Here is a 24001-nt window from a genome sequence, read left to right on the forward strand (position 1 = left end):
GCTGAGACAAGTCTACATATCAGTCATATTATTGCTGAGACAAGTCTACATATCAGTCATATTATTGCTGAGACAAGTCTACATATCAGGTGATATATCAGTGATATTATTGCTGAGACAAGTCTACATATCAGGTGACATATCAGTCATATTATTGCTGAGACAAGTCTACATATCAGTCATATTACTGCTGAGACAAGTCTACATATCAGTCATATTACTGGTGAGACAAGTCTACATATCAGTCATATTACTGCTGAGACAAGTCTACATATCAGTCATATTATTGCTGAGACAAGTCTACATACCAGGTGATATATCAGTCATATTACTGGTGAGACAAATCTGCATACCAGGTGCGATATCAGTCATATTACTAGTGAGACCAGTGGTAACGGGGGTGAAACTAGTCCTCACACAGATTCCTAGAGCAGGTGAGACCAGTCAGGATTTATGAAGCATGTTATAGAAAAGCCTTACTGGTTTACGTGAGACAAGTTTAAAATGAGTGTAAGGTCGGTGAGAAAAGTCTTAAAACAAGTTAAAATCCGGTTCAAGCGGACAAGACAGGTGAGTAGGGGAGACTGGCCAAGAGTTTGCAATGCATGACCTTGTTTCACACAGCTCAGTGTCTGGGATTTGGTCTTGTCTGCCCACTCTCACACAGTCTAGTTGTGACGGCCAAGGGATTTTATCCAGTCACTTTTCCTTCAGTTCTCCTTCCTTCTCAGGGAGTTTGGGTGACAGCCACCTAGGCCCCTCTCCTTCCTTCTCAGTGAGTTTGGGTGACAGCCACCTAGACCCCTCTCCTTCCTTCTCAGGGAGTTTGGGTGACAGCCACGTAGACCCCTCTCCTTCCTTCTCAGTGAGTTTGGGTGACAGCCACCTAGGCCCCTCTCCTTCCTTCTCAGGGAGTTTGGGTGACAGCCACCTAGACCCCTCTCCTTCCTTCTCAGGGAGTTTGGGTGACAGCCACCTAGACCCCTCTCCTTCCTTCTCAGGGAGTTTGGGTGACAGCCACCTAGGCCCCTCTCCTTCCTTCTCAGTGAGTTTGGGTGACAGCCACGTAGACCCCTCTCCTTCCTTCTCAGGGAGTTTGGGTGACAGCCACCTAGACCCCTCTCCTTCCTTCTCAGGGAGTTTGGGTGACAGCCACCTAGGCCCCTCTCCTTCCTTCTCAGTGAGTTTGGGTGACAGCCACCTAGACCCCTCTCCTTCCTTCTCAGGGAGTTTGGGTGACAGCCACCTAGGCCCCTCTCCTTCCTTCTCAGGGAGTTTGGGTGACAGCCACCTAGGCCCCTCTCCTTCCTTCTCAGGGAGTTTGGGTGACAGCCACCTAGACCCCTCTCCTTCCTTCTCAGGGAGTTTGGGTGACAGCCACCTAGACCCCTCTCCTTCCTTCTCAGGGAGTTTGGGTGACAGCCACCGAGACCCCTCTCCTTCCTTCTCAGTGAGTTTGGGTGACAGCCACCTAGACCCCTCTCCTTCCTTCTCAGTGAGTTTGGGTGACAGCCACGTAGACCCCTCTCCTTCCTTCTCAGGGAGTTTGGGTGACAGCCACCTAGACCCCTCTCCTTCCTTCTCAGGGAGTTTGGGTGACAGCCACCTAGACCCCTCTCCTTCCTTCTCAGGGAGTTTGGGTGACAGCCACCTAGACCCCTCTCCTTCCTTCTCAGGGAGTTTGGGTGACAGCCACCTAGACCCCTCTCCTTCCTTCTCAGGGAGTTTGGGTGACAGCCACCTAGGACCCTCTCCTTCCTTCTCAGGGAGTTTGGGTGACAGCCACCTAGGCCCCTCTCCTTCCTTCTCAGGGAGTTTGGGTGACAGCCACCTAGGCCCCTCTCCTTCCTTCTCAGTGAGTTTGGGTGACAGCCACCTAGACCCCTCTCCTTCCTTCTCAGGGAGTTTGGGTGACAGCCACCGAGACCCCTCTCCTTCCTTCTCAGTGAGTTTGGGTGACAGCCACGTAGACTCCTACCTTCAGACAGACTGTAGCAGAGGTGTGAGCTACATCAGCAGACCGGACGAACAGTTGCCAAACACACACACACTGAGTCCAGAGGAGGTGGGCAGCCTCTGCCTGGCACAAATGGTGTCTGTGGTGGCTTGAGAGGCCATCAGAAGCAGACTGCCTCGTGGAGACCAGACCAGCACATGATCTGTTACTACCTCTGGAGGACAAGTTGACCCCCCTGTTACAGGCTCTCTGGAGTAGAACTAACTCAGTCAATACATTCAGCCTGTCAGGAGTAGAACCAACTCGGTCAATACATTCAGCCTGTCAGGAGTAGAACCAACTCGGTCAATACATTCAGCCTGTCAGCAGTAGAACCAACTCGGTCAATACATTCAGCCTGTCAGGAGTAGAACCAACTCGGTCAATACATTCAGCCTGTCAGGAGTAGAATTAACTCGGTCAATACATTCAGCCTGTCAGGAGTAGAACCAACTCGGTCAATACATTCAGCCTGTCAGGAGTAGAACCAACTCGGTCAATACATTCAGCCTGTCAGGAGTAGAACCAACTCGGTCAATACATTCAGCCTGTCAGGAGTAGAACCAACTCGGTCAATACATTCAGCCTGTCAGGAGTAGAACCAACTCGGTCAATACATTCAGCCTGTCAGGAGTAGAACCAACTCGGTCAATACATTCAGCCTGTCGGAGTAGAACCAACTCGGTCAATACATTCAGCCTTGTCAGGAGTAGAACCAACTCGGTCAATACATTCAGCTTGTCAGGAGTAGAACCAACTCGGTCAATACATTCAGCCTGTCAGGAGTAGAACCAACTCGGTCAATACATTCAGCCTGTCAGGAGTAGAGCCAACTCGGTCAATACATTCAGCCTGTCAGGAGTAGAGCCAACTCGGTCAATACATTCAGCCTGTCAGGAGTAGAACCAACTCGGTCAATACATTCAGCCTGTCAGGAGTAGAACCAACTCGGTCAATACATTCAGCCTGTCAGGAGTAGAACCAACTCGGTCATACATTCAGCCTGTCAGGAGTAGAACCAACTCGGTCAATACATTCAGCCTGTCAGGAGTAGAACCAACTCGGTCAATACATTCAGCCTGTCAGGAGTAGAAACCAACTCGGTCAATACATTCAGCCTGTCAGGAGTAGAACCAACTCGGTCAATACATTCAGCCTGTCAGGAGTAGAACCAACTCGGTCAATACATTCAGCCTGTCAGGAGTAGAACCAACTCGGTCAATACATTCAGCCTGTCAGGAGTAGAACCAACTCGGTCAATACATTCAGCCTGTCAGGAGTAGAACCAACTCGGTCAATACATTCAGCCTGTCAGGAGTAGAGCCAACTCGGTCAATACATTCAGCCTGTCAGGAGTAGAACCAACTCGGTCAATACATTCAGCCTGTCAGGAGCAGAACCAACTCGGTCAATACATTCAGCCTGTCAGGAGCAGAACCAACTCGGTCAATACATTCAGCCTGTCAGGAGCAGAACCAACTCGGTCAATACATTCAGCCTGTCAGGAGCAGAACCAACTCGGTCAATACATTCAGCCTGTCAGGAGTAGAGCCAACTCGGTCAATACATTCAGCCTGTCAGGAGTAGAACCAACTCGGTCAATACATTCAGCCTGTCAGGAGTAGAACCAACTCGGTCAATACATTCAGCCTGTCAGGAGTAGAACCAACTCGGTCAATACATTCAGCCTGTCAGGAGTAGAACCAACTCGGTCAATACATTCAGCCTGTCAGGAGTAGAACCAACTCGGTCAATACATTCAGCCTGTCAGGAGTAGAACCAACTCGGTCAATACATTCAGCCTGTCAGGAGTAGAACCAACTCGGTCAATACATTCAGCCTGTCAGGAGTAGAACAACTCGGTCAATACATTCAGCCTGTCAGGAGTAGAACCAACTCGGTCAATACATTCAGCCTGTCAGGAGTAGAACCAACTCGGTCAATACATTCAGCCTGTCAGGAGTAGAACCAACTCGGTCAATACATTCAGCCTGTCAGGAGTAGAACCAACTCGGTCAATACATTCAGCCTGTCAGGAGTAGAACCAACTCGGTCAATACATTCAGCCTGTCAGGAGTAGAACCAACTCGGTCAATACATTCAGCCTGTCAGGAGTAGAACCAACTCGGTCAATACATTCAGCCTGTCAGGAGTAGAACCAACTCGGTCATACATTCAGCCTGTCAGGAGTAGAACCAACTCGGTCAATACATTCAGCCTGTCAGGAGTAGAACCAACTCGGTCAATACATTCAGCCTGTCAGGAGTAGAACCAACTCGGTCAATACATTCAGCCTGTCAGGAGTAGAACCAACTCGGTCAATACATTCAGCCTGTCAGGAGCAGAACCAACTCGGTCAATACATTCAGCCTGTCAGGAGCAGAACCAACTCGGTCAATACATTCAGCCTGTCAGGAGTAGAACCAACTCGGTCAATACATTCAGCCTGTCAGGAGTAGAACCAACTCGGTCAATACATTCAGCCTGTCAGGAGCAGAACCAACTCGGTCAATACATTCAGCCTGTCAGGAGTAGAACCAACTCGGTCAAATACATTCAGCCTGTCAGGAGTAGAACCAACTCGGTCAATACATTCAGCCTGTCAGGAGTAGAACCAACTCGGTCAATACATTCAGCCTGTTTTCTACTGGGTTCTCCTTCCCTTCCCTGAATAAAATGCCGAGAGCACAATGATAAAGGGCGTTGTTAATATGCATATGTGGAGCAGTGTAGGTGCCTTTGGTACATGTTATTAGAAGGAACCTACCAACCAGTCATTGTTTACTCTATTTGCTGTGGTTTACTAATCGTGTGTGTATTTCAGAGACTCCTCCACCTGGCTATCTCAGTGAAGATGGAGAGACCAGTGATCACCTGATGAACCACAGCATGGACACCAGTTCACCCAACCTGTCACCAAACCCAGTGTCTCCAACACACAGCAATTTAGGTAAGCGGTAGGACTGGGTATGGCCAGGGACCTCACAATACAATATTATCACCATACATAGGTGCACATTCTGTATGTACTGTGATTCAATACTGCAATTTGATATTCCCAACATATTGCTCACCAATTGTCTGCTGCAGAGAGATGAGGGCATATAGAATTTTTTTTTTTTTGTGCATTTACCTCGAACAAAAAATAAAAACATAAATTGCTAGCTGGTTGTGTGTTTGGGGATGTTTATTTGTGAGATTGAGTCACTGTGTGTGCGTGTGCGTGCGCGTGCGCGTGCGCCGCAGCCCTCCCTCGGGAAGCCAGTCCACTGCTCTGAATTGTAACAGAGGAAACCCGGTCTGCTCATGAAAGGCCTTTGTGTCGGTCCCATCTGAGCCCAGAGCTGTGGCCAACTCAGTCAGCCCACACTGACATCAATAATAATATCCTGTTGTTTATTAAATCACTGTTTCTGGCCCAAGCTACTATAGAAAAAAAACAAATGGACTGTGCTTTCATATGGGCCCAGACAGTTCACTGTACTTCAAATAGACTGGGCCTTCACATGGGCCCAGACAGTTCACTGTACTTCAAATAGACTGGGCCTTCACATGGGCCCAGACAGTTCACTGTACTTCAAATAGACTGGGCTTTCACATGGGCCCAGACAGTTCACTGTACTTCAAATAGACTGGGCTTTCACATGGGCCCAGACAGTTCACTGTACTTCAAATAGACTGGGCTTTCACATGGGCCCAGACAGTTCACTGTACTTCAAATAGACTGGGCTTTCACATGGGCCCAGACAGTTCACTGTACTTCAAATAGACTGGGCTTTCACATGGGCCCAGACAGTTCACTGTACTTCAAATAGACTGGGCCTTCACATGGGCCCAGACAGTTCACTGTACTTCAAATAGACTGGGCTTTCATATGGGCCCAGACAGTTCACTGTACTTCAAATAGACTGGGCTTTCACATGGGCCCAGACAGTTCACTGTACTTCAAATAGACTGGGCTTTCACATGGGCCCAGACAGTTCACTGTACTTCAAATAGACTGGGCTTTCACATGGGCCCAGACAGTTCACTGTACTTCAAATAGACTGGGCTTTCATATGGGCCCAGACAGTTCACTGTACTTCAAATAGACTGGGCCTTCACATGGGCCCAGACAGTTCACTGTACTTCAAATAGACTGGGCCTTCACATGGGCCCAGACAGTTCACTGTACTTTCAAATAGACTGGGCCTTCACATGGCCCAGACAGTTCACTGTACTTCAAATAGACTGGGCCTTCACATGGGCCCAGACAGTTCACTGTACTTCAAATAGACTGGGCCTTCACATGGGCCCAGACAGTTCACTGTACTTCAAATAGACTGGGCCTTCACATGGGCCCAGACAGTTCACTGTACTTCAAATAGACTGGGCTTTCACATGGGCCCAGACAGTTCACTGTACTTCAAATAGACTGGGCCTTCACATGGGCCCAGACAGTTCACTGTACTTCAAATAGACTGGGCCTTCACATGGGCCCAGACAGTTCACTGTACTTCAAATAGACTGGGCCTTCACATGGGCCCAGACAGTTCACTGTACTTCAAAGGCAAATGTTGGAAGTAGTTAGAATGGAAAAGTAAAAATACATCTTTGCTGTTACGAGAACTGTGCAAGCGTTTGCTGAATGTTTTGGTAACGGAACCCTGTAATTTGACGTTGTCTCCACTGTCTCCGCGTGAGGGCCGAGTTCCCACATTTCTGGGTTGTGCTTCTGGGAACTGGCAGACTTTGACCTTTTTGTTTTTCTCCCTCTCTTTTCTTATTCCGTATTCCATCTTTATGTCCTCTACTTCCCTGGCTCTGCTGTTATCTCTCTCTTCAGTCTCCCTCCATCTTTATGTCCTCTACTTCCCTGGCTCTGCTGTTATCTCCCTCTTCAGTCTCCCTCCATCTTTATGTCCTCTACTTCCCTGGCTCTGCTGTTATCTCTCTCTTCAGTCTCCCTCCATCTTTATGTCCTCTACTTTCCTGGCTCTGCTGTTATCTCTCTCTTCAGTCTCCCTCCATCTTTATGTCCTCTACTTCCCTGGCTCTGCTGTTATCTCCCTCTTCAGTCTCCCTCCATCTTTATGTCCTCTACTTCCCTGGCTCTGCTGTTATCTCCCTCTTCAGTCTCCCTCCATCTTTATGTCCTCTACTTCCCTGGCTCTGCTGTTATCTCCCTCTTCAGTCTCCCTCCATCTTTATATCCTCTACTTCCCTGGCTCTGCTGTTATCTCCCTCTTCAGTCTCCCTCCATCTTTATGTCCTCTACTTCCCTGGCTCTGCTGTTATCTCTCTCTTCAGTCTCCCTCCATCTTTATGTCCTCTACTTCCCTGGCTCTGTTGTTATCTCCCTCTTCAGTCTCCCTCCATCTTTATGTCCTCTACTTCCCTGGCTCTGCTGTTATCTCTCTCTTCAGTCTCCCTCCATCTTTATGTCCTCTACTTCCCTGGCTCTGCTGTTATCTCTCTCTTCAGTCTCCCTCCATCTTTATGTCCTCTACTTCCCTGGCTCTGCTGTTATCTCTCTCTTCAGTCTCCCTCCATCTTTATGTCCTCTACTTCCCTGGCTCTGCTGTTATCTCCCTCTTCAGTCTCCCTCCATCTTTATGTCCTCTACTTCCCTGGCTCTGCTGTTATCTCCCTCTTCAGTCTCCCTCCATCTTTATGTCCTCTACTTCCCTGGCTCTGCTGTTATCTCCCTCTTCAGTCTCCCTCCATCTTTATGTCCTCTACTTCCCTGGCTCTGCTGTTATCTCCCTCTTCAGTCTCCCTCCATCTTTATGTCCTCTACTTCCCTGGCTCTGCTGTTATCTCTCTCTTCAGTCTCCCTCCATCTTTATGTCCTCTACTTCCCTGGCTCTGTTGTTATCTCCCTCTTCAGTCTCCCTCCATCTTTATGTCCTCTACTTCCCTGGCTCTGCTGTTATCTCCCTCTTCAGTCTCCCTCCATCTTTATGTCCTCTACTTCCCTGGCTCTGTTGTTATCTCCCTCTTCAGTCTCCCTCCATCTTTATGTCCTCTACTTCCCTGGCTCTGCTGTTATCTCTCTCCATCTTTATCTCTAGCTATGTCTTTCTCCTCACTTCTGTTTCCTTTTTCTTCCCTTTATCTTTATACCTTCACATTGTATCCCTCTTTCTCTACCTTTCCTCCTGTCCTTACCCACTTCTCTCCTCTCCCCTGTCCTTACCCAGCTCTCTCTCCTCCCCCCTGTCCTTACCCAGCTCTCTCTCCTCTCCCCTGTCCTTACCCACTTCTCTCCTCCCCCCTGTCCTTACCCAGCTCTCTCTCCTCCCCCCTGTCCTTACCCAGCTCTCTCTCCTCCCCCCTGTCCTTACCCAGCTCTCTCTCCTCCCCCCTGTCCTTACCCAGCTCTCTCTCCTCCCCCCTGTCCTTACCCACTTCTCTCTCTCCCCCCTGTCCTTACCCAGCTCTCTCTCCTCCCCCTGTCCTTACCCAGCTCTCTCTCCTCCCCCCTGTCCTTACCCAGCTCTCTCTCCTCCCCCCTGTCCTTACCCAGCTCTCTCTCCTCTCCCCTGTCCTTACCCAGCTCTCTCTCCTCCCCCCTGTCCTTACCCAGCTCTCTCTCCTCCCCCCTGTCCTTACCCAGCTCTCTCTCCTCTCCCCTGTCCTTACCCAGCTCTCTCTCCTCCCCCCTGTCCTTACCCCAGCTCTCTCTCCTCCCCCTGTCCTTACCCAGCTCTCTCTCCTCCCCCCCTGTCCTTACCCAGCTCTCTCTCTCCTCTCCCCTGTCCTTACCCAGCTCTCTCTTCTCCCCCCTGTCCTTACCCAGCTCTCTCTCCTCCCCCCTGTCCTTACCCAGCTCTCTCTCCTCCCCCTGTCCTTACCCAGCTCTCTCTCCTCCCCCCCTGTCCTTACCCAGCTCTCTCTCCTCCCCCCTGTCCTTACCCACTTCTCTCCTCCCCCTGTCCTTACCCAGCTCTCTCTCCTCCCCCCCTGGCCTTACCCAGCTCTCTCCTCCTCTCCCCTGTCCTTACCCAGCTCTCTCTCCTCCCCCCTGTCCTTACCCAGCTCTCTCTCCTCCCCCCTGTCCTTACCCAGCTCTCTCTCCTCCCCCCTGTCCTTACCCAGCTCTCTCTCCTCCCCCCTGTCCTTACCCAGCTCTCTCTCCTCCCCCCTGTCCTTACCCAGCTCTCTCTTCTCCCCCCTGTCCTTACCCAGCTCTCTCTCCTCCCCCCTGTCCTTACCCAGCTCTCTCTCCTCCCCCTGTCCTTACCCACCTCTCTCTCCTCCCCCCTGTCCTTACCCACCTCTCTCTCCTCCCCCCTGTCCTTACCCACCTCTCTCTTCCCCCCTGTCCTTACCCACCTCTCTCTCTCCTTCCCCCCTGTCCTTACCCACCTCTCTCTCTCCTTATCTGCTCCTGTTCTGTATTTTACTCTGTTAAATATAATTGATTGTTTACATGAAAGAAGCAATCCAAAGTTGCCAAAGCAATACACTACAACAAGTCTCTCGTTCACACTTTGTGAATAGTCTCATATAGCTGATCTTGGTAAGGGTAGGGGTAAAGGTTAAGGGTTAGTAACTCAACATCCTACAAAGAATCCTACTTGGGACTATCTAAATCAAATGTTTCCCCATGTCTCTCCTCTCTGTCAGACCTACAGCCTGTGATGTACTGTGAACCAGCCTTCTGGTGTTCTATCTCCTACTATGAGCTGAACCAGCGGGTGGGTGAGACCTTCCACGCCTCCCAGCCGTCCCTCACCGTGGACGGCTTCACCGACCCCTCCAACTCAGAGCGCTTCTGCCTGGGCCTCCTCTCCAACGTCAACCGGAACGCTGCTGTGGAGCTGACACGCAGACACATCGGTACTAACACTTAGAAAATAAACCGCTGACGCTAGGTCATTGACATGAGGGGAACGTGAAATGAAACAGCTTTGTTAGATGGGATAACTAGTCAACTTTAGGACTACCCCTACTTCCAACCTGAACCACTTGTACTGCCCACACATGGTAGCACCTTGAAACAGAAGTGGGCCTTAGGTCGGGGGGTTGGGCCTTAGGTCGGGGGGGGTTGGGCCTTAGGTCGGGGGGGGCCGGGCCTTAGGTCGGGGGGGGCCGGGCCTTAGGTCGGGGGGGGTGGGCCTTAGGTCGGGGGGGGGGGGGGTGGGCCTTAGGTCGGGGGGGGGGTGGGCCTTAGGTCGGGGGGGGGGTTGGGCCTTAGGTCGGGGGGGGGGTTGGGCCTTAGGTCGGGGGGGGGGGGGGGCCTTAGGTCGGGGGTGGGCAAATAGATTCACCTGCGGGACAATTTTTGTCGGAGAGAATGGTCAAGGGGCCATAACATAATTATAATATTTTGTACACTGCTAAGCCCAAAATTAGATTTTTTTTCTAATACAATCATTTCATATCTTGATTACAGTGAGACACGATCACAAATGTGTCTCACTTGGGGGGGGTACTTGGGAACAGGTTTCCTAAATACAGTGCATTCTGAAAGTATTCAGACCTCTTTACTTTTTCCACATTTTGTTACGTTACAGCCTTATTCTAAAATAGATTCAATTACACACAGTACCCCATAATGACCAATAAAAAACAGGTTTTAGAAATGTTTGTAAATGTATTAAAAATAAAAAACAAATACCTTATTTACATAAGTATTCAGACCCTTTGCTATGAGACTTGAAATTTAGCTCAGGTGCATCCTGTTTCCATTGATCATCCTTGAGATGTTTCTACAACTTGATTGAAGTCCACCTGTGGTCAATTCAATTGATTGAACATGATTTGGAAAGGTACACACCTGTCTATATAAGGTCCCACAGTTGACAGTGCATGTCAGAGCAAAAACCAAGCAATGAGCCAGAGATCTGGGGAAGGGTACCAAAAAAATGCATTCAGCATTGAAGGTTCCCAAGAACGCAGTGGCCTCCAACATTCTTAAGTGGAAGAAGTTTGGAACCACCAAGACTCTTCCTAGACCTGGCCGCCCGGCCAAACTGAGCAATTGGGGGAGAAGGGCCTTGGTCAGGGAGGTGACCAAGAACGTGATGGTCACTCTGACAGAGCTCCAGAGTTCCTCTGTGGAGATGGGAGAACCTTCCAGAAGGACATCCGTCTCTGCAACACTCCACCAATCAGGCCTTTATTTTAGAGTGGCCAGACGGAAGCCACTCCTCAATAAAAGGCACATGACAGCCATCTTGGAGTTTGCCAAAAGGTACCTAAAGGACTCTGACCATGAGAAACAAGATTCTCTGGTCTGATGAAACCAAGATTGAACTATTTTGTCTGAATGCAAAGCATCACGTCTGGAGGAAACCTGGCACCAACCCTACGGTGAAGCATGGTGGTGGCAGCATCATGCTGTGGGGTTGTTTTTCAGCGGCAGGGACTGGGAGACTAGTCAGGGTCTAGGGAAAGATGAACAGGGCAAAGTACAGAGATCCTTGATTAAAACCTGCTCCAGAGCACTCAGGACCTCAGACTGGAGCAAAGGTTCACTTTCCAACAGGACAACGACCCTACGCACACAGCCAAGACAACACAGGAGTGGCTTCGGGACAAGTCTCAATGTCCTTGAGTGGCCCAGCCAAGGCTGGACTTGAACCCGATCAAACATCTCTGGTGAGACCTGAAAATAGCTGTGCAGCGTCGCTCCCCATCCAACCTGACAGAGCTTGAGAGGATCTGCAGAGGAGAATAGAAGAAACTCCCCAAATACAGGTGTGCCAAGCTTGTAGCATCATACCCAAGAAGAATTGAGGCTGTAATCGCTGCCAAATGTGCTTCAACAAAGTACTGAGTAAAGGGTCTGAATACTTGTGTTAATGTGATATTTCATGTATTTTAATACATTTGCAAAAATGTATAAAAAAAAAAAAATGTTTTAAACTTTGTCATTATAGGGTATTGTGTGTAGATTGATGAAGGAGGAAAACGATTTAATCCATTTTAGTATAAGGCTGTAATGTAACAAATGTGGAAAAAGTCAAGGTCTGAATACTTTCCGAATGCACTGTATTTAGGTATGCATCACATGTTCATCGTCATCAATGTTGAGAATTGAATGGAGGTCTGTGTGTACACATCAGGGGTGTTTCTGGTCCTAGCCGGATGGTTCTCTGTATGTCTGCAGGCAGAGGGGTGCGTTTGTACTATATTGGAGGAGAGGTGTTTGCAGAGTGCCTCAGCGACAGTGCCATCTTCGTCCAGAGTCCCAACTGTAACCAGCGTTATGGCTGGCACCCCGCCACGGTCTGCAAGATCCCCCCAGGTGAGAGCTGAGAAGGGGGGGGTGTGGCAAAGAGAGCGAGACAAAAGGTTGACACACAGTAGGTTAATTTCCACAATGACTGGCGTACTGTGGTTACTCACCAACACACACACACACACACACACACACACCTCATTCATTGTGTTTTGACGGTAACGGTTGTCGGACGGTTCTGTAGGCTGCAACCTGAAGATCTTCAACAACCAGGAGTTTGCTGCCCTGCTGGCCCAGTCGGTGAACCAGGGCTTCGAGGCCGTCTACCAGCTCACCAGGATGTGCACCATCCGCATGAGCTTCGTCAAGGGCTGGGGAGCAGAGTACAGGTAACGCACAGTCCACAGCGGCCCGCACGCTCTCATTAAGGTTTCATGTATTAAATAAGTCCACCCTGTCAGGAGTCGATACCATGCTCCTACCTGATTAGCTGACTAGTTGATTCAGGTGAGACAGTACAGGAATGGAGAAACTATGTGGGATGGCTGAGGGGTGCTGGGTTAAGTAACAACTATGTGGGATGGCTGAGGGGTGCTGGGTTAAGTAACAACTATGTGGGATGGCTGAGGGGTGCAGGGTTAAGTAACAACTATGTGGGATGGCTGAGGGGTGCTGGGTTAAGTAACAACTATGTGGGATGGCTGAGGGGTGCTGGGTTAAGTAACAACTATGTGGGATGGCTGAGGGGTGCTGGGTTAAGTAACAACTATGTGGGATGGCTGAGGGGTGCTGGGTTAAGTAACAACTATGTGGGATGGCTGAGGGGTGCAGGGTTAAGTAACAACTATGTGGGATGGCTGAGGGGTGCAGGGTTAAGTAACAACTATGTGGGATGGCTGAGGGGTGCAGGGTTAAGTAACAACTATGTGGGATGGCTGAGGGGTACAGGGTTAAGTAACAACTATGTGGGATGGCTGCTGAGGGGTGCAGGGTTAAGTAACAACTATGTGGGATGGCTGAGGGGCGCAGGGTTAAGTAACAACTATGTGGGATGGCTGCTGAGGGGTGCAGGGTTAAGTAACAACTATGTGGGATGGCTGAGGGGTGCAGGGTTAAGTAACAACTATGTGGGATGGCTGAGGGGTGCAGGGTTAAGTAACAACTATGTGGAATGGCTGAGGGGCGCAGGGTTAAGTAACACCGCTTCTCGTTGTCGTCATCAACTAAACCACCCCACAGATTATCAGAAGGTGCTGATTGGTCTACCCATATGGTGGGTGGAAGGGCTCAGATGGTTTGAATGTGGTCGTGGCCAGACTGCATCCGTGTATTGAAACAGAATGTAAGCTCATGAGATCTGGATGGCTTGTACCAGGCTAGTGTCTCCCCTCTCTTCCCCATAGAAACAGGTCTGTTTCACCCAAACACACATGTGCTGCGTCAAAGGGAGCTGTCAGCGTTCCCACCCCCCCTTCTCATCCTCTTCTCCATGCTGTAGTCTGACTCATCTGGTCGGAGAAGAGAGGGGAGAAGAGAGGGGAGAGCCCTCAGGGGCTTCTGTACTGGGAGTCAGTGATTGCTTTCCACCAGGGAGATCCCCACACACACACACACACACACACACACACACACACAGGAAGAGAGAGATCAGAGACTCCAACTCAGCATGTGGAGACACTTAGGTGCAGGGTCTCTCTTTTTTTCCTCTCGCTCTCTCTCCCTCTCTCATTGAATCTCAGTGATTCCTGTGGGGTCATACGATTACTCAGCTTATAACCTGTCCACAATCTGAAATCTATCTACACTGAGAAAAAATATAAACGCAACATGTAAAGTATTGGTCACATGTTTCATGAGCTGAAACAAAAGATCCCAGAAATGTTCCATATTTACAAAAAACTTATTTCTCTCAAATTTGGTGCACAAATTTGTTTACATCCCTGTTGGTGAGCATTTCTCCTTTGCCAAGATAATCCATCCACCTGACAGGTGTGGCATATCAAGAAGCTTATTAAACAGCATGGTCATTACACATGTGGCATATCAAGAAGCTGATTAAACAGCATGGTCATTACACAGGTGCACCTTGTGCTGGGTAAAGTAAAAGGCCACTATAAAATGTGCAGTTGTGTCATACTACACAATGCCACAGATGTCAAGTTTTGAGGGAGTGTGCAATTGGCATGCTGACTGCAGGAATGTCCTCCAGAGCTGTTGCCAGAGAATTGAATATTAATTTCTCTACCATAAACCACCTCCAATGTCGTTTTAGAGAATTTGGCTGTACGTCCATCTGGCCTCAAGACCACGTGTATGGTGTCGTGTGGGCAAGCGGTTTGCTGATGTCAGCATTGTGAACAGAGTGCCCCATGGTGGGGTTATGGTATGGACAGGCATAAACTACGGAAAACGAACACAATTGCATTTTATCGATTGCAATTTGAATGCACAGAGATACCGTGACGAGATCCTGAGGCCCATTGTCGTGCCATTCATCCACTGCCATCACCTCATGTTTCAGGATGATAATGCACAGCCCCATGTCGCAAGGATCTGTACACAATTCCTGGAAGCTGAAAATGTCCCAGTTTTCCATGGCCTGCATACTCACCAGACATGTCACCCATTGAGCATGTTTGGGATGCTCTAGATTGACATATGACAGCGTGTTCCAGCTCTCGCCAATATCCAGCAACTTCACACAGCCATTGAAGAGGAGTGTGACAACAGGCCACAATCAACAGCCCGATCAACTCTATGTGAAGGAGATGTGTCACGCTGCAAATGGTCACACCAGATACTGACTGGTTCTCTGATCCACGCCCCTACCTTTTTTTAAGGTATCTGTGACCTACTGATGCTTATCTGTATTCCCAGTCATGTGAAATCCATAGAACTGTAACTCAGTAAAATCTTAGAAATTATTGCATGTTGCATTTATATTTTTAAGTGTATCTTTAAACCTACAAAAACAACCCATTCTATCCCCTATCACACTTTCTGGTAAAACTCTAAACGGTAGCAGAGACAGTCTGGGATGTTAAATAGAACACCCAGATAGGTTCTTGTATACAGTATCTCATTCAGAAGTCAGTCCCTACACCCTAGAGGCCTTTCAAGCCCTTGCTTCCCCCTCTGTATTCCTAGAACAATAAGTATTCATCTATTGTAATCACAGCTACCCGCCTCTCTCTTCTCCTCTCTTCTCCTCTCCTCTTCTCCTCCTCCTCTCTTAATCTCCACCTCCTTCTCCTCTCTTCTCCTCCTCCTCTCTTAATCTCCACCTCCTCCTCCTCTCTTAATCTCCACCTCCTCCTCCTCTCTTAATCTCCACCTCCTTCTCCTCTCTTCTCCTCCTCCTCTCTTAATCTCCACCTCCTCCTCCTCTCTTAATCTCCACCTCCTTCTCCTCTCTTCTCCTCCTCCTCCTCTCTTAATCTCCACCTCCTTCTCCTCTCTTCTCCTCCTCCTCTCTTAATCTCCACCTCCTCCTCCTCTCTTAATCTCCACCTCCTTCTCCTCTCTTCTCCTCCTCCTCCTCTCTTAATCTCCACCTCCTCCTCCTCTCTTAATCTCCACCTCCTTCTCCTCTCTTCTCCTCCTCCTCCTCTCTTAATCTCCACCTCCTTCTCCTCTCTTCTCCTCTCCTCTTCTCCTCCTCCTCCTCTCTTAATCTCCACCTCCTTCTCCTCTCTTCTCCTCTCCTCTTCTCCTCCTCCTCTCTTAATCTCCACCTCCTTCTCCTCTCTTCTCCTCTCCTCTTCTCCTCCTCCTCCTCTCTTAATCTCCACCTCCTTCTCCTCTCTTCTCCTCTCCTCTTCTCCTCCTCCTCTCTTAATCTCCACCTCCTTCTCCTCTCTTCTCCTCCTCCTCTCTTAATCTCCACCTCCTTCTCCTCTCTTCTCTTCTCCTCCTCCTCTCTTAATCTCCACCTCCTCCTCCTCTCTTCTCCTCTCCTCTTCTCCTCCTCCTCCTCTCTTAATCTCCACCTCCTTCTCCTCTCTTCTCCTCTTCTCCTCCTCCTCTCTTAATCTCCACCTCCTTCTCCTCTCTTCTCCTCCTCCTCTCTTAATCTCCACCTCCTTCTCCTCTCTTCTCCTCCTCCTCTCTTAATCTCCACCTCCTTCTCCTCTCTTCTCCTCCTCCTCTCTTAATCTCCACCTCCTTCTCCTCTCTTCTCCTCCTCCTCTCTTAATCTCCACCTCCTTCTCCTCTCCTCTTCTTCTCCTCTCTTTTCTTCTCTATAAAGATGAAGCGCTCTGACAGACAGAGCGGCTGTCTTGATGTATCATTCACTACTGTGGACCGTGCTGGAGTTTGGCTGTTAGTAGTTCTCTGGCCTGACAGACACACAGTGAGAGAAGCAGGAGTTTGGCTGCTAGTAGTTCTCTGGCCTGACAGACACACAGTGAGAGAAGCAGGAGTTTGGCTGCTAGTAGTTCTCTGGCCTGACAGACACACAGTGAGAGAAGCAGGAGTTTGGCTGCTAGTAGTTCTCTGGCCTGACAGACACACAGTGAGAGAAGCAGGAGTTTGGCTGCTAGTAGTTCTCTGGCCTGACAGACACACAGTGAGAGAAGCAGGAGTTTGGCTGCTAGTAGTTCTCTGGCCTGACAGACACACAGTGAGAGAAGCAGGAGTTTGGCTGCTAGTAGTTCTCTGGCCTGACAGACACACAGTGAGAGAAGCAGGAGTTTGGCTGCTAGTAGTTCTCTGGCCTGACAGACACACAGTGAGAGAAGCAGGAGTTTGGCTGCTAGTAGTTCTCTGGCCTGACAGACACACAGTGAGAGAAGCAGGAGTTTGGCTGCTAGTAGTTCTCTGGCCTGACAGACACACAGTGAGAGAAGCAGGAGTTTGGCTGCTAGTAGTTCTCTGGCCTGACAGACACACAGTGAGAGAAGCAGGAGTTTGGCTGCTAGTAGTTCTCTGGCCTGACAGACACACAGTGAGAGAAGCAGGAGTTTGGCTGCTAGTAGTTCTCTGGCCTGACAGACACACAGTGAGAGAAGCAGGAGTTTGGCTGCTAGTAGTTCTCTGGCCTGACAGACACACAGTGAGAGAAGCAGGAGTTTGGCTGCTAGTAGTTCTCTGGCCTGACAGACACACAGTGAGAGAAGCAGGAGTTTGGCTGCTAGTAGTTCTCTGGCCTGACAGACACACAGTGAGAGAAGCAGGAGTTTGGCTGCTAGTAGTTCTCTGGCCTGACAGACACACAGTGAGAGAAGCAGGAGTTGGCTGCTAGTAGTTCTCTGGCCTGACAGACACACAGTGAGAGAAGCAGGAGTTTGGCTGCTAGTAGTTCTCTGGCCTGACAGACACACAGTGAGAGAAGCAGGAGTTTTGCTGCTAGTAGTTCTCTGGTCTGACAGACACACAGTGAGAGAAGCAGGAGTTTTGCTGCTAGTAGTTCTCTGGCCTGACAGACACACAGTGAGAGAAGCAGGAGTTTGGCTGCTAGTAGTTCTCTGGCCTGACAGACACACAGTGAGAGAAGCAGGAGTTTGGCTGCTAGTAGTTCTCTGGCCTGACAGACACACAGTGAGAGAAGCAGGAGTTTGGCTGCTAGTAGTTCTCTGGCCTGACAGACACACAGTGAGAGAAGCAGGAGTTTGGCTGCTAGTAGTTCTCTGGCCTGACAGACACACAGTGAGAGAAGCAGGAGTTTGGCTGCTAGTAGTTCTCTGGCCTGACAGACACACAGTGAGAGAAGCAGGAGTTTTGCTGCTAGTAGTTCTCTGGTCTGACAGACACACAGTGAGAGAAGCAGGAGTTTTGCTGCTAGTAGTTCTCTGGCCTGACAGACACACAGTGAGAGAAGCAGGAGTTTGGCTGCTAGTAGTTCTCTGGCCTGACAGACACACAGTGAGAGAAGCAGGGGTTTGGCTGCTAGTAGTTCTCTGGCCTGACAGACACACAGTGAGAGAAGCAGGAGTTTGGCTGCTAGTAGTTCTCTGGCCTGACAGACACACAGTGAGAGAAGCAGGAGTTTGGCTGCTAGTAGTTCTCTGGCCTGACAGACACACAGTGAGAGAAGCAGGAGTTTGGCTGCTAGTAGTTCTCTGGCCTGACAGACACACAGTGAGAGAAGCAGGGGTTTGGCTGCTAGTAGTTCTCTGGCCTGACAGACACACAGTGAGAGAAGCAGGAGTTTGGCTGCTAGTAGTTCTCTGGCCTGACAGACACACAGTGGGGGGGTTTAATGTCAAGGAGATGTGGGGGGAACCAGGAGGAGAGGTATTGAGATCAATAGCCCAGCCAGTCTGTAGTGGCTACTTTTTATTTCAAATGTTTCTCCCAAGTGCCAGGACGCCAAGGGAACGTGAGGGGGAGAATGGAAACAAAAATAATTAAATATTTTCTCTTGTTTTAATCTACCGATGGTTTCATTTTTAGTCACTGCCCAGCTATGCTTTTTTCCCCTGTGCAATTCCTCACTCTACTATTTAGTTGTAATGAACTATTCATGCGCATGCCGTAGGTACAGTTGTACAGACGTTTTCCATCAGCAGCCATTGATAAAGTTTCCATGTGTTTCCACAATAAGAAAAAGACCAGCTCAGCCCAGCGCACACAGGGCTGAGACGGAGAGGGAGTTGTGTAAGGGGGATGGAATGCAGGAAAGAGGGGGAGGGTAGAGCGAGGCAGGCAGGAGACACGGAGGGAGCCAGGCAGGCAGGAGACACGGAGGGAGCCAGGCAGGCAGGAGACACGGAGGGAGCGAGGCAGGCAGGCAGGAGACACGGAGGGAGCGAGGCAGGCAGGAGACACGGAGGGAGCGAGGCAGGCAGGCAGGAGACACGGAGGGAGCGAGGCAGGCAGGCAGGAGGCACGGAGGGAGCGAGGCAGGCAGGCAGGAGGCACGGAGGGAGCGAGGCAGGCAGGCAGGAGGCACGGAGGGAGCGAGGCAGGCAGGCAGGAGGCACGGAGGGAGCGAGGCAGGCAGGCAGGAGGCACGGAGGGAGCGAGGCAGGCAGGCAGGAGGCACGGAGGGAGCGAGGCAGGCAGGCAGGAGGCACGGAGGGAGCGAGGCAGGCAGGCAGGAGGCACGGAGGGAGCGAGGCAGGCAGGCAGGAGGCACGGAGGGAGCGAGGCAGGCAGGCAGGAGGCACGGAGGGAGCGAGGCAGGCAGGCAGGAGGCACGGAGGGAGCGAGGCAGGCAGGCAGGAGGCACGGAGGGAGGGAGGCAGGCAGGCAGGAGGCACGGAGGGAGCGAGGCAGGCAGGCAGGAGGCACGGAGGGAGCGAGGCAGGCAGGCAGGAGGCACGGAGGGAGCGAGGCAGGCAGGCAGGAGGCACGGAGGGAGCGAGGCAGGCAGGAGGCACGGAGGGAGCGAGCGAGGCAGACAGGCAGGCAGGAGGCACGGAGGGAGCGAGCGAGGCAGACAGGCAGGCAGGAGGCACGGAGGGAGCGAGCGAGGCAGACAGGCAGGCAGGAGGCACGGAGGGAGCGAGCGAGGCAGACAGGCAGGCAGGAGGCACGGAGGGAGCGAGCGAGGCAGACAGGCAGGCAGGAGGCACGGAGGGAGCCAGGCAGGCAGGCAGGAGGCACGGAGGGAGCCAGGCAGGCAGGCAGGAGGCACGGAGGGAGCGAGGCAGGCAGGCAGGAGGCACGGAGGGAGCGAGGCAGGCAGGCAGGAGGCACGGAGGGAGCGAGGCAGGCAGGCAGGAGGCACGGAGGGAGCGAGGCAGGCAGGCAGGAGGCACGGAGGGAGCGAGGCAGGCAGGCAGGCAGGAGACACGGAGGGAGCGAGCGAGCGAGGCAGGCAGGCAGGAGACACGGAGGGAGCGAGGCAGGCAGGCAGGCAGGAGACACGGAGGGAACGAGGCAGGCAGGAGACACGGAGGAAGCGAGGCAGGCAGGAGACACGGAGGGAGCGAGCGAGGCAGGCAGGCAGGAGACACTGAGGGAGCGAGCCAGGCAGGCAGGCAGGAGACACGGAGGGAGCGAGGCAGGCAGGCAGGCAGGAGACACGGAGGGAGCGAGGCAGGCAGGCAGGAGACACGGAGGGAGCGAGGCAGGCAGGCAGGAGACACGGAGGGAGCGAGGCAGGCAGGCAGGAGACACGGAGGGAGCGAGGCAGGCAGGCAGGAGACACGGAGGGAGCGTGGCAGGCAGGCAGGCTGGAGACACGGAGGGGGCCAGGCAGGAGGCACGGCGGGGGCGAGGCAGGCTGGAGACACGGAGGGGGCCAGGCAGGCAGGCTGGAGACACGGAGGGGGCGAGGCAGGCAGGCTGGCTGGAGACACGGAGGGGGTGAGGCAGGCAGGCTGGCAGGAGACACGGAGGGGGTGAGGCAGGCAGGCTGGCAGGAGACACGGAGGGAGCGAGGCAGGAGACACGGAGGGGGCGAGGCAGGCAGTCAGGCAGGAGACACAGAGGGAGCGAGGCAGGCTGGAGACACGGAGGGGGCGAGGCTGGCAGGCAGGCAGGAGACACGGAGGGAGCGAGGCAGAGGACACGGAGGGGGCGAGGCAGGCAGTCAGGCAGGAGACACGGAGGGGGCGAGGCAGGCTGGAGACACGGAGGGGGCGAGACAGGCAGGCTGGAGACACGGAGGGGGCGAGGCAGGCAGGCTGGAGACACGGAGGGGGTGAGGCAGGCAGGCTGGCAGGAGACACGGAGGGGGTGAGGCAGGCAGGCTGGCAGGAGACACGGAGGGAGCGAGGCAGGAGACACGGAGGGGGCGAGGCAGGCAGTCAGGCAGGAGACACAGAGGGAGCGAGGCAGGCTGGAGACACGGAGGGGGCGAGGCTGGCAGGCAGGCAGGAGACACGGAGGGAGCGAGGCAGAGGACACGGAGGGGGCGAGGCAGGCAGTCAGGCAGGAGACACGGAGGGGGCGAGGCAGGCTGGAGACACGGAGGGGGCGAGACAGGCAGGCTGGAGACACGGAGGGGGCGAGGCAGGCAGGCTGGAGACACGGAGGGGGCGAGGCAGGCAGGCAGGAGACACGGAGGGGGCGAGGCAGGCAGGCAGGCAGGCGACACGGAGGGGATGAGGCAGGCTGGAGACACGGAGGGAGGCTGGAGACACGGAGGGAGGGAGGGAGGGAGGCTGGAGACACGGAGGGAGGGAGGGAGGGAGGCTGGAGACACGGAGGGAGGGAGGGAGGGAGGGAGAGAGGCTGGAAACACGGAGGGAGGGAGGGAGGGAGGGAGGCTGGAGACACGGAGGGAGGGAGGGAGGCTGGAGACACGGAGGGAGGGAGGCTGGAGACACGGAGGGAGGGAGGCTGGAGACACGGAGGGAGGGAGGCTGGAGACACGGAGGGAGGGAGGCTGGAGGGACGGAGGGAGGGAGGCAGGCAGGCAGGAGACACGGAGGGAGCGAGGCAGGCAGGCAGGCTGGAGACACGGAGGGGGGCCAGGCAGGCTGGAGACACGGAGGGAGGGAGGGAGAGAGGCTGGAGACACGGAGGGAGGGAGGGAGGCTGGAGACACGGAGGGACGGAGGGAGGGAGGCTGGAGGGACGGAGGGAGGGAGGGAGGCAGGCAGGCTGGAGACACGGAGGGAGCGAGGCAGGCAGGCAGGAGACACGGAGGGAGCGAGGCAGGCAGACAGGAGACACGGAGGGAGCGAGGCAGGCAGGCAGGAGACACGGAGGGAGCGAGGCAGGCAGGCAGGAGACACGGAGGGAGCGAGGCAGGCAGGCAGGAGACACGGAGGGAGCGAGGCAGGCAGGCAGGCAGGAGACACGGAGGGAGCGAGGCAGGCAGGCAGGAGACACGGAGGGAGCGAGGCAGGCAGGCAGGAGACACGGAGGGAGCGAGGCAGGCAGGCAGGAGACACGGAGGGAGCGAGGGAGGCAGGAGACACGGAGGGAGCGAGGCAGGCAGGAGACACGGAGGGAGCGAGGCAGGCAGGAGACACGGAGGGAGCGAGGGAGAGAGGCAGGAGACACGGAGGGAGCGAGGGAGAGAGGCAGGAGACACGGAGGGAGGGAGGGAGGGAGGGAGAGAGGCTAGAGACACGGAGGGAGGGAGGCAGGCAGGCAGGAGACACGGAGGGAGCGAGGCAGGCAGGCAGGCTGGAGACACGGAGGGGGCGAGGCAGGCTGGAGACACGGAGGGGGCGAGGCAGGCTGGAGACACGGAGGGAGCGAGGCAGGCTGGAGACACGGAGGGGGCGAGGCAGGCTGGAGACACGGAGGGGGCGAGGCAGGCAGGCTGGAGACACGGAGGGGGCGAGGCAGGCAGGCTGGAGACACGGAGGGGGCGAGGCAGGCAGGCTGGAGACACGGAGGGGGCGAGGCAGGCAGGCTGGAGACACGGAGGGGGCGAGGCAGGCAGGCTGGAGACACGGAGGGGGCGAGGCTGGAGACACGGAGGGGGCGAGGCAGGCAGGCTGGAGACACGGAGGTGGCGAGGAAGGCAGACTGGAGACACGGAGGTGGCGAGGAAGGCAGGCTGGAGACACGGAGGTGGCGAGGAAGGCAGGCAGGAGACACGGAGGCAGGCAGGCAGGCTGGCTGGAGACACGGAGGCAGGCAGGCAGGCTGGCTGGAGACACGGAGGCAGGCTGGCTGGAGACACGGAGGCAGGCAGGCAGGCTGGCTGGAGACACGGAGGGAGGCAGGCAGGCTGGCTGGAGACACGGAGGGAGGCAGGCAGGCTGGCTGGAGACACGGAGGGAGGCAGGCAGGCAGGCTGGAGACACGGAGGGAGGCAGGCAGGCAGGCTGGAGACACGGAGGGAGGGAGGCAGGCAGGCAGGCTGGAGACACGGAGGGAGGGAGGCAGGCAGGCAGGCAGGCAGGCAGGCAGGCTGGCTGGAGACACGGAGGGAGGGAGGCAGGCAGGCAGGCAGGCTGGCTGGAGACACGGAGGGAGGGAGGCAGGCAGGCAGGCTGGCTGGAGACACGGACGGAGGGAGGCAGGCAGGCTGGCTGGAGGGAGGGAGGGAGGGAGGGAGGCAGGCAGGCAGGCAGGCTGGCGACACGGAGGGAGGCAGGCAGGCAGGCAGGCAGGCTGGCTGGAGACACGGAGGGAGGGAGGGAGGGAGGGAGGCAGGCAGGCAGGCAGGCTGGCTGGAGACACGGAGGGAGGGAGGGAGGCAGGCAGGCAGGCTGGCTGGAGACACGGAGGGAGGCAGGCAGGCTGGCTGGAGACACGGAGGCAGGCAGGCAGGCAGGCAGGCTGGCTGGAGACACGGAGGGAGGCAGGCAGGCAGGCTGGCTGGAGACACGGAGGGAGGCAGGCAGGCAGGCTGGCTGGAGACACGGAGGGAGGCAGGCAGGCTGGCTGGAGACACGGAGGGAGGGAGGGAGGGAGGGAGGGAGGGAGGCAGGCAGGCAGGCAGGCAGGCAGGCAGGCAGGCTGGCTGGAGACACGGAGGCAGGCAGGCAGGCTGGCTGGAGACACGGAGGCAGGCTGGCTGGAGACACGGAGGCAGGCAGGCAGGCTGGCTGGAGACACGGAGGGAGGCAGGCAGGCTGGCTGGAGACACGGAGGGAGGCAGGCAGGCTGGCTGGAGACACGGAGGGAGGCAGGCAGGCTGGCTGGAGACACGGAGGGAGGCAGGCAGGCAGGCTGGAGACACGGAGGGAGGGAGGGAGGCAGGCAGGCAGGCAGGCAGGCAGGCTGGCTGGAGACACGGAGGGAGGGAGGGAGGCAGGCAGGCAGGCAGGCTGGCTGGAGACACGGAGGCAGGCAGGCAGGCTGGCTGGAGACACGGACGGAGGGAGGGAGGCAGGCAGGCTGGCTGGAGGGAGGGAGGGAGGGAGGCAGGCAGGCAGGCAGGCTGGCGACACGGAGGGAGGCAGGCAGGCAGGCAGGCAGGCTGGCTGGAGACACGGAGGGAGGGAGGGAGGGAGGCAGGCAGGCAGGCAGGCTGG

At 54.3% G+C, this 24001-nt stretch overlaps 1 protein-coding gene across 1 annotated transcript in view; it reads left to right on the top strand.

The window, feature by feature from the left end:
• Positions 1 to 24001, top strand: part of LOC115166794 (mothers against decapentaplegic homolog 3) — a 60247-nt gene that overhangs the window by 31114 nt on the left and 5132 nt on the right. Inside the window, exons 4-7 of the mRNA XM_029720600.1 lie at positions 4821 to 4946; positions 9608 to 9820; positions 12096 to 12233; positions 12412 to 12556. Coding sequence (XP_029576460.1) covers positions 4821 to 4946; positions 9608 to 9820; positions 12096 to 12233; positions 12412 to 12556 — 622 coding nt within the window. The remainder of the gene's footprint in view (positions 1 to 4820; positions 4947 to 9607; positions 9821 to 12095; positions 12234 to 12411; positions 12557 to 24001) is intronic.

Source organism: Salmo trutta, chromosome 29, assembly GCF_901001165.1.
Source record: "Salmo trutta chromosome 29, fSalTru1.1, whole genome shotgun sequence".
Classification (NCBI taxonomy): domain Eukaryota; kingdom Metazoa; phylum Chordata; class Actinopteri; order Salmoniformes; family Salmonidae; genus Salmo; species Salmo trutta.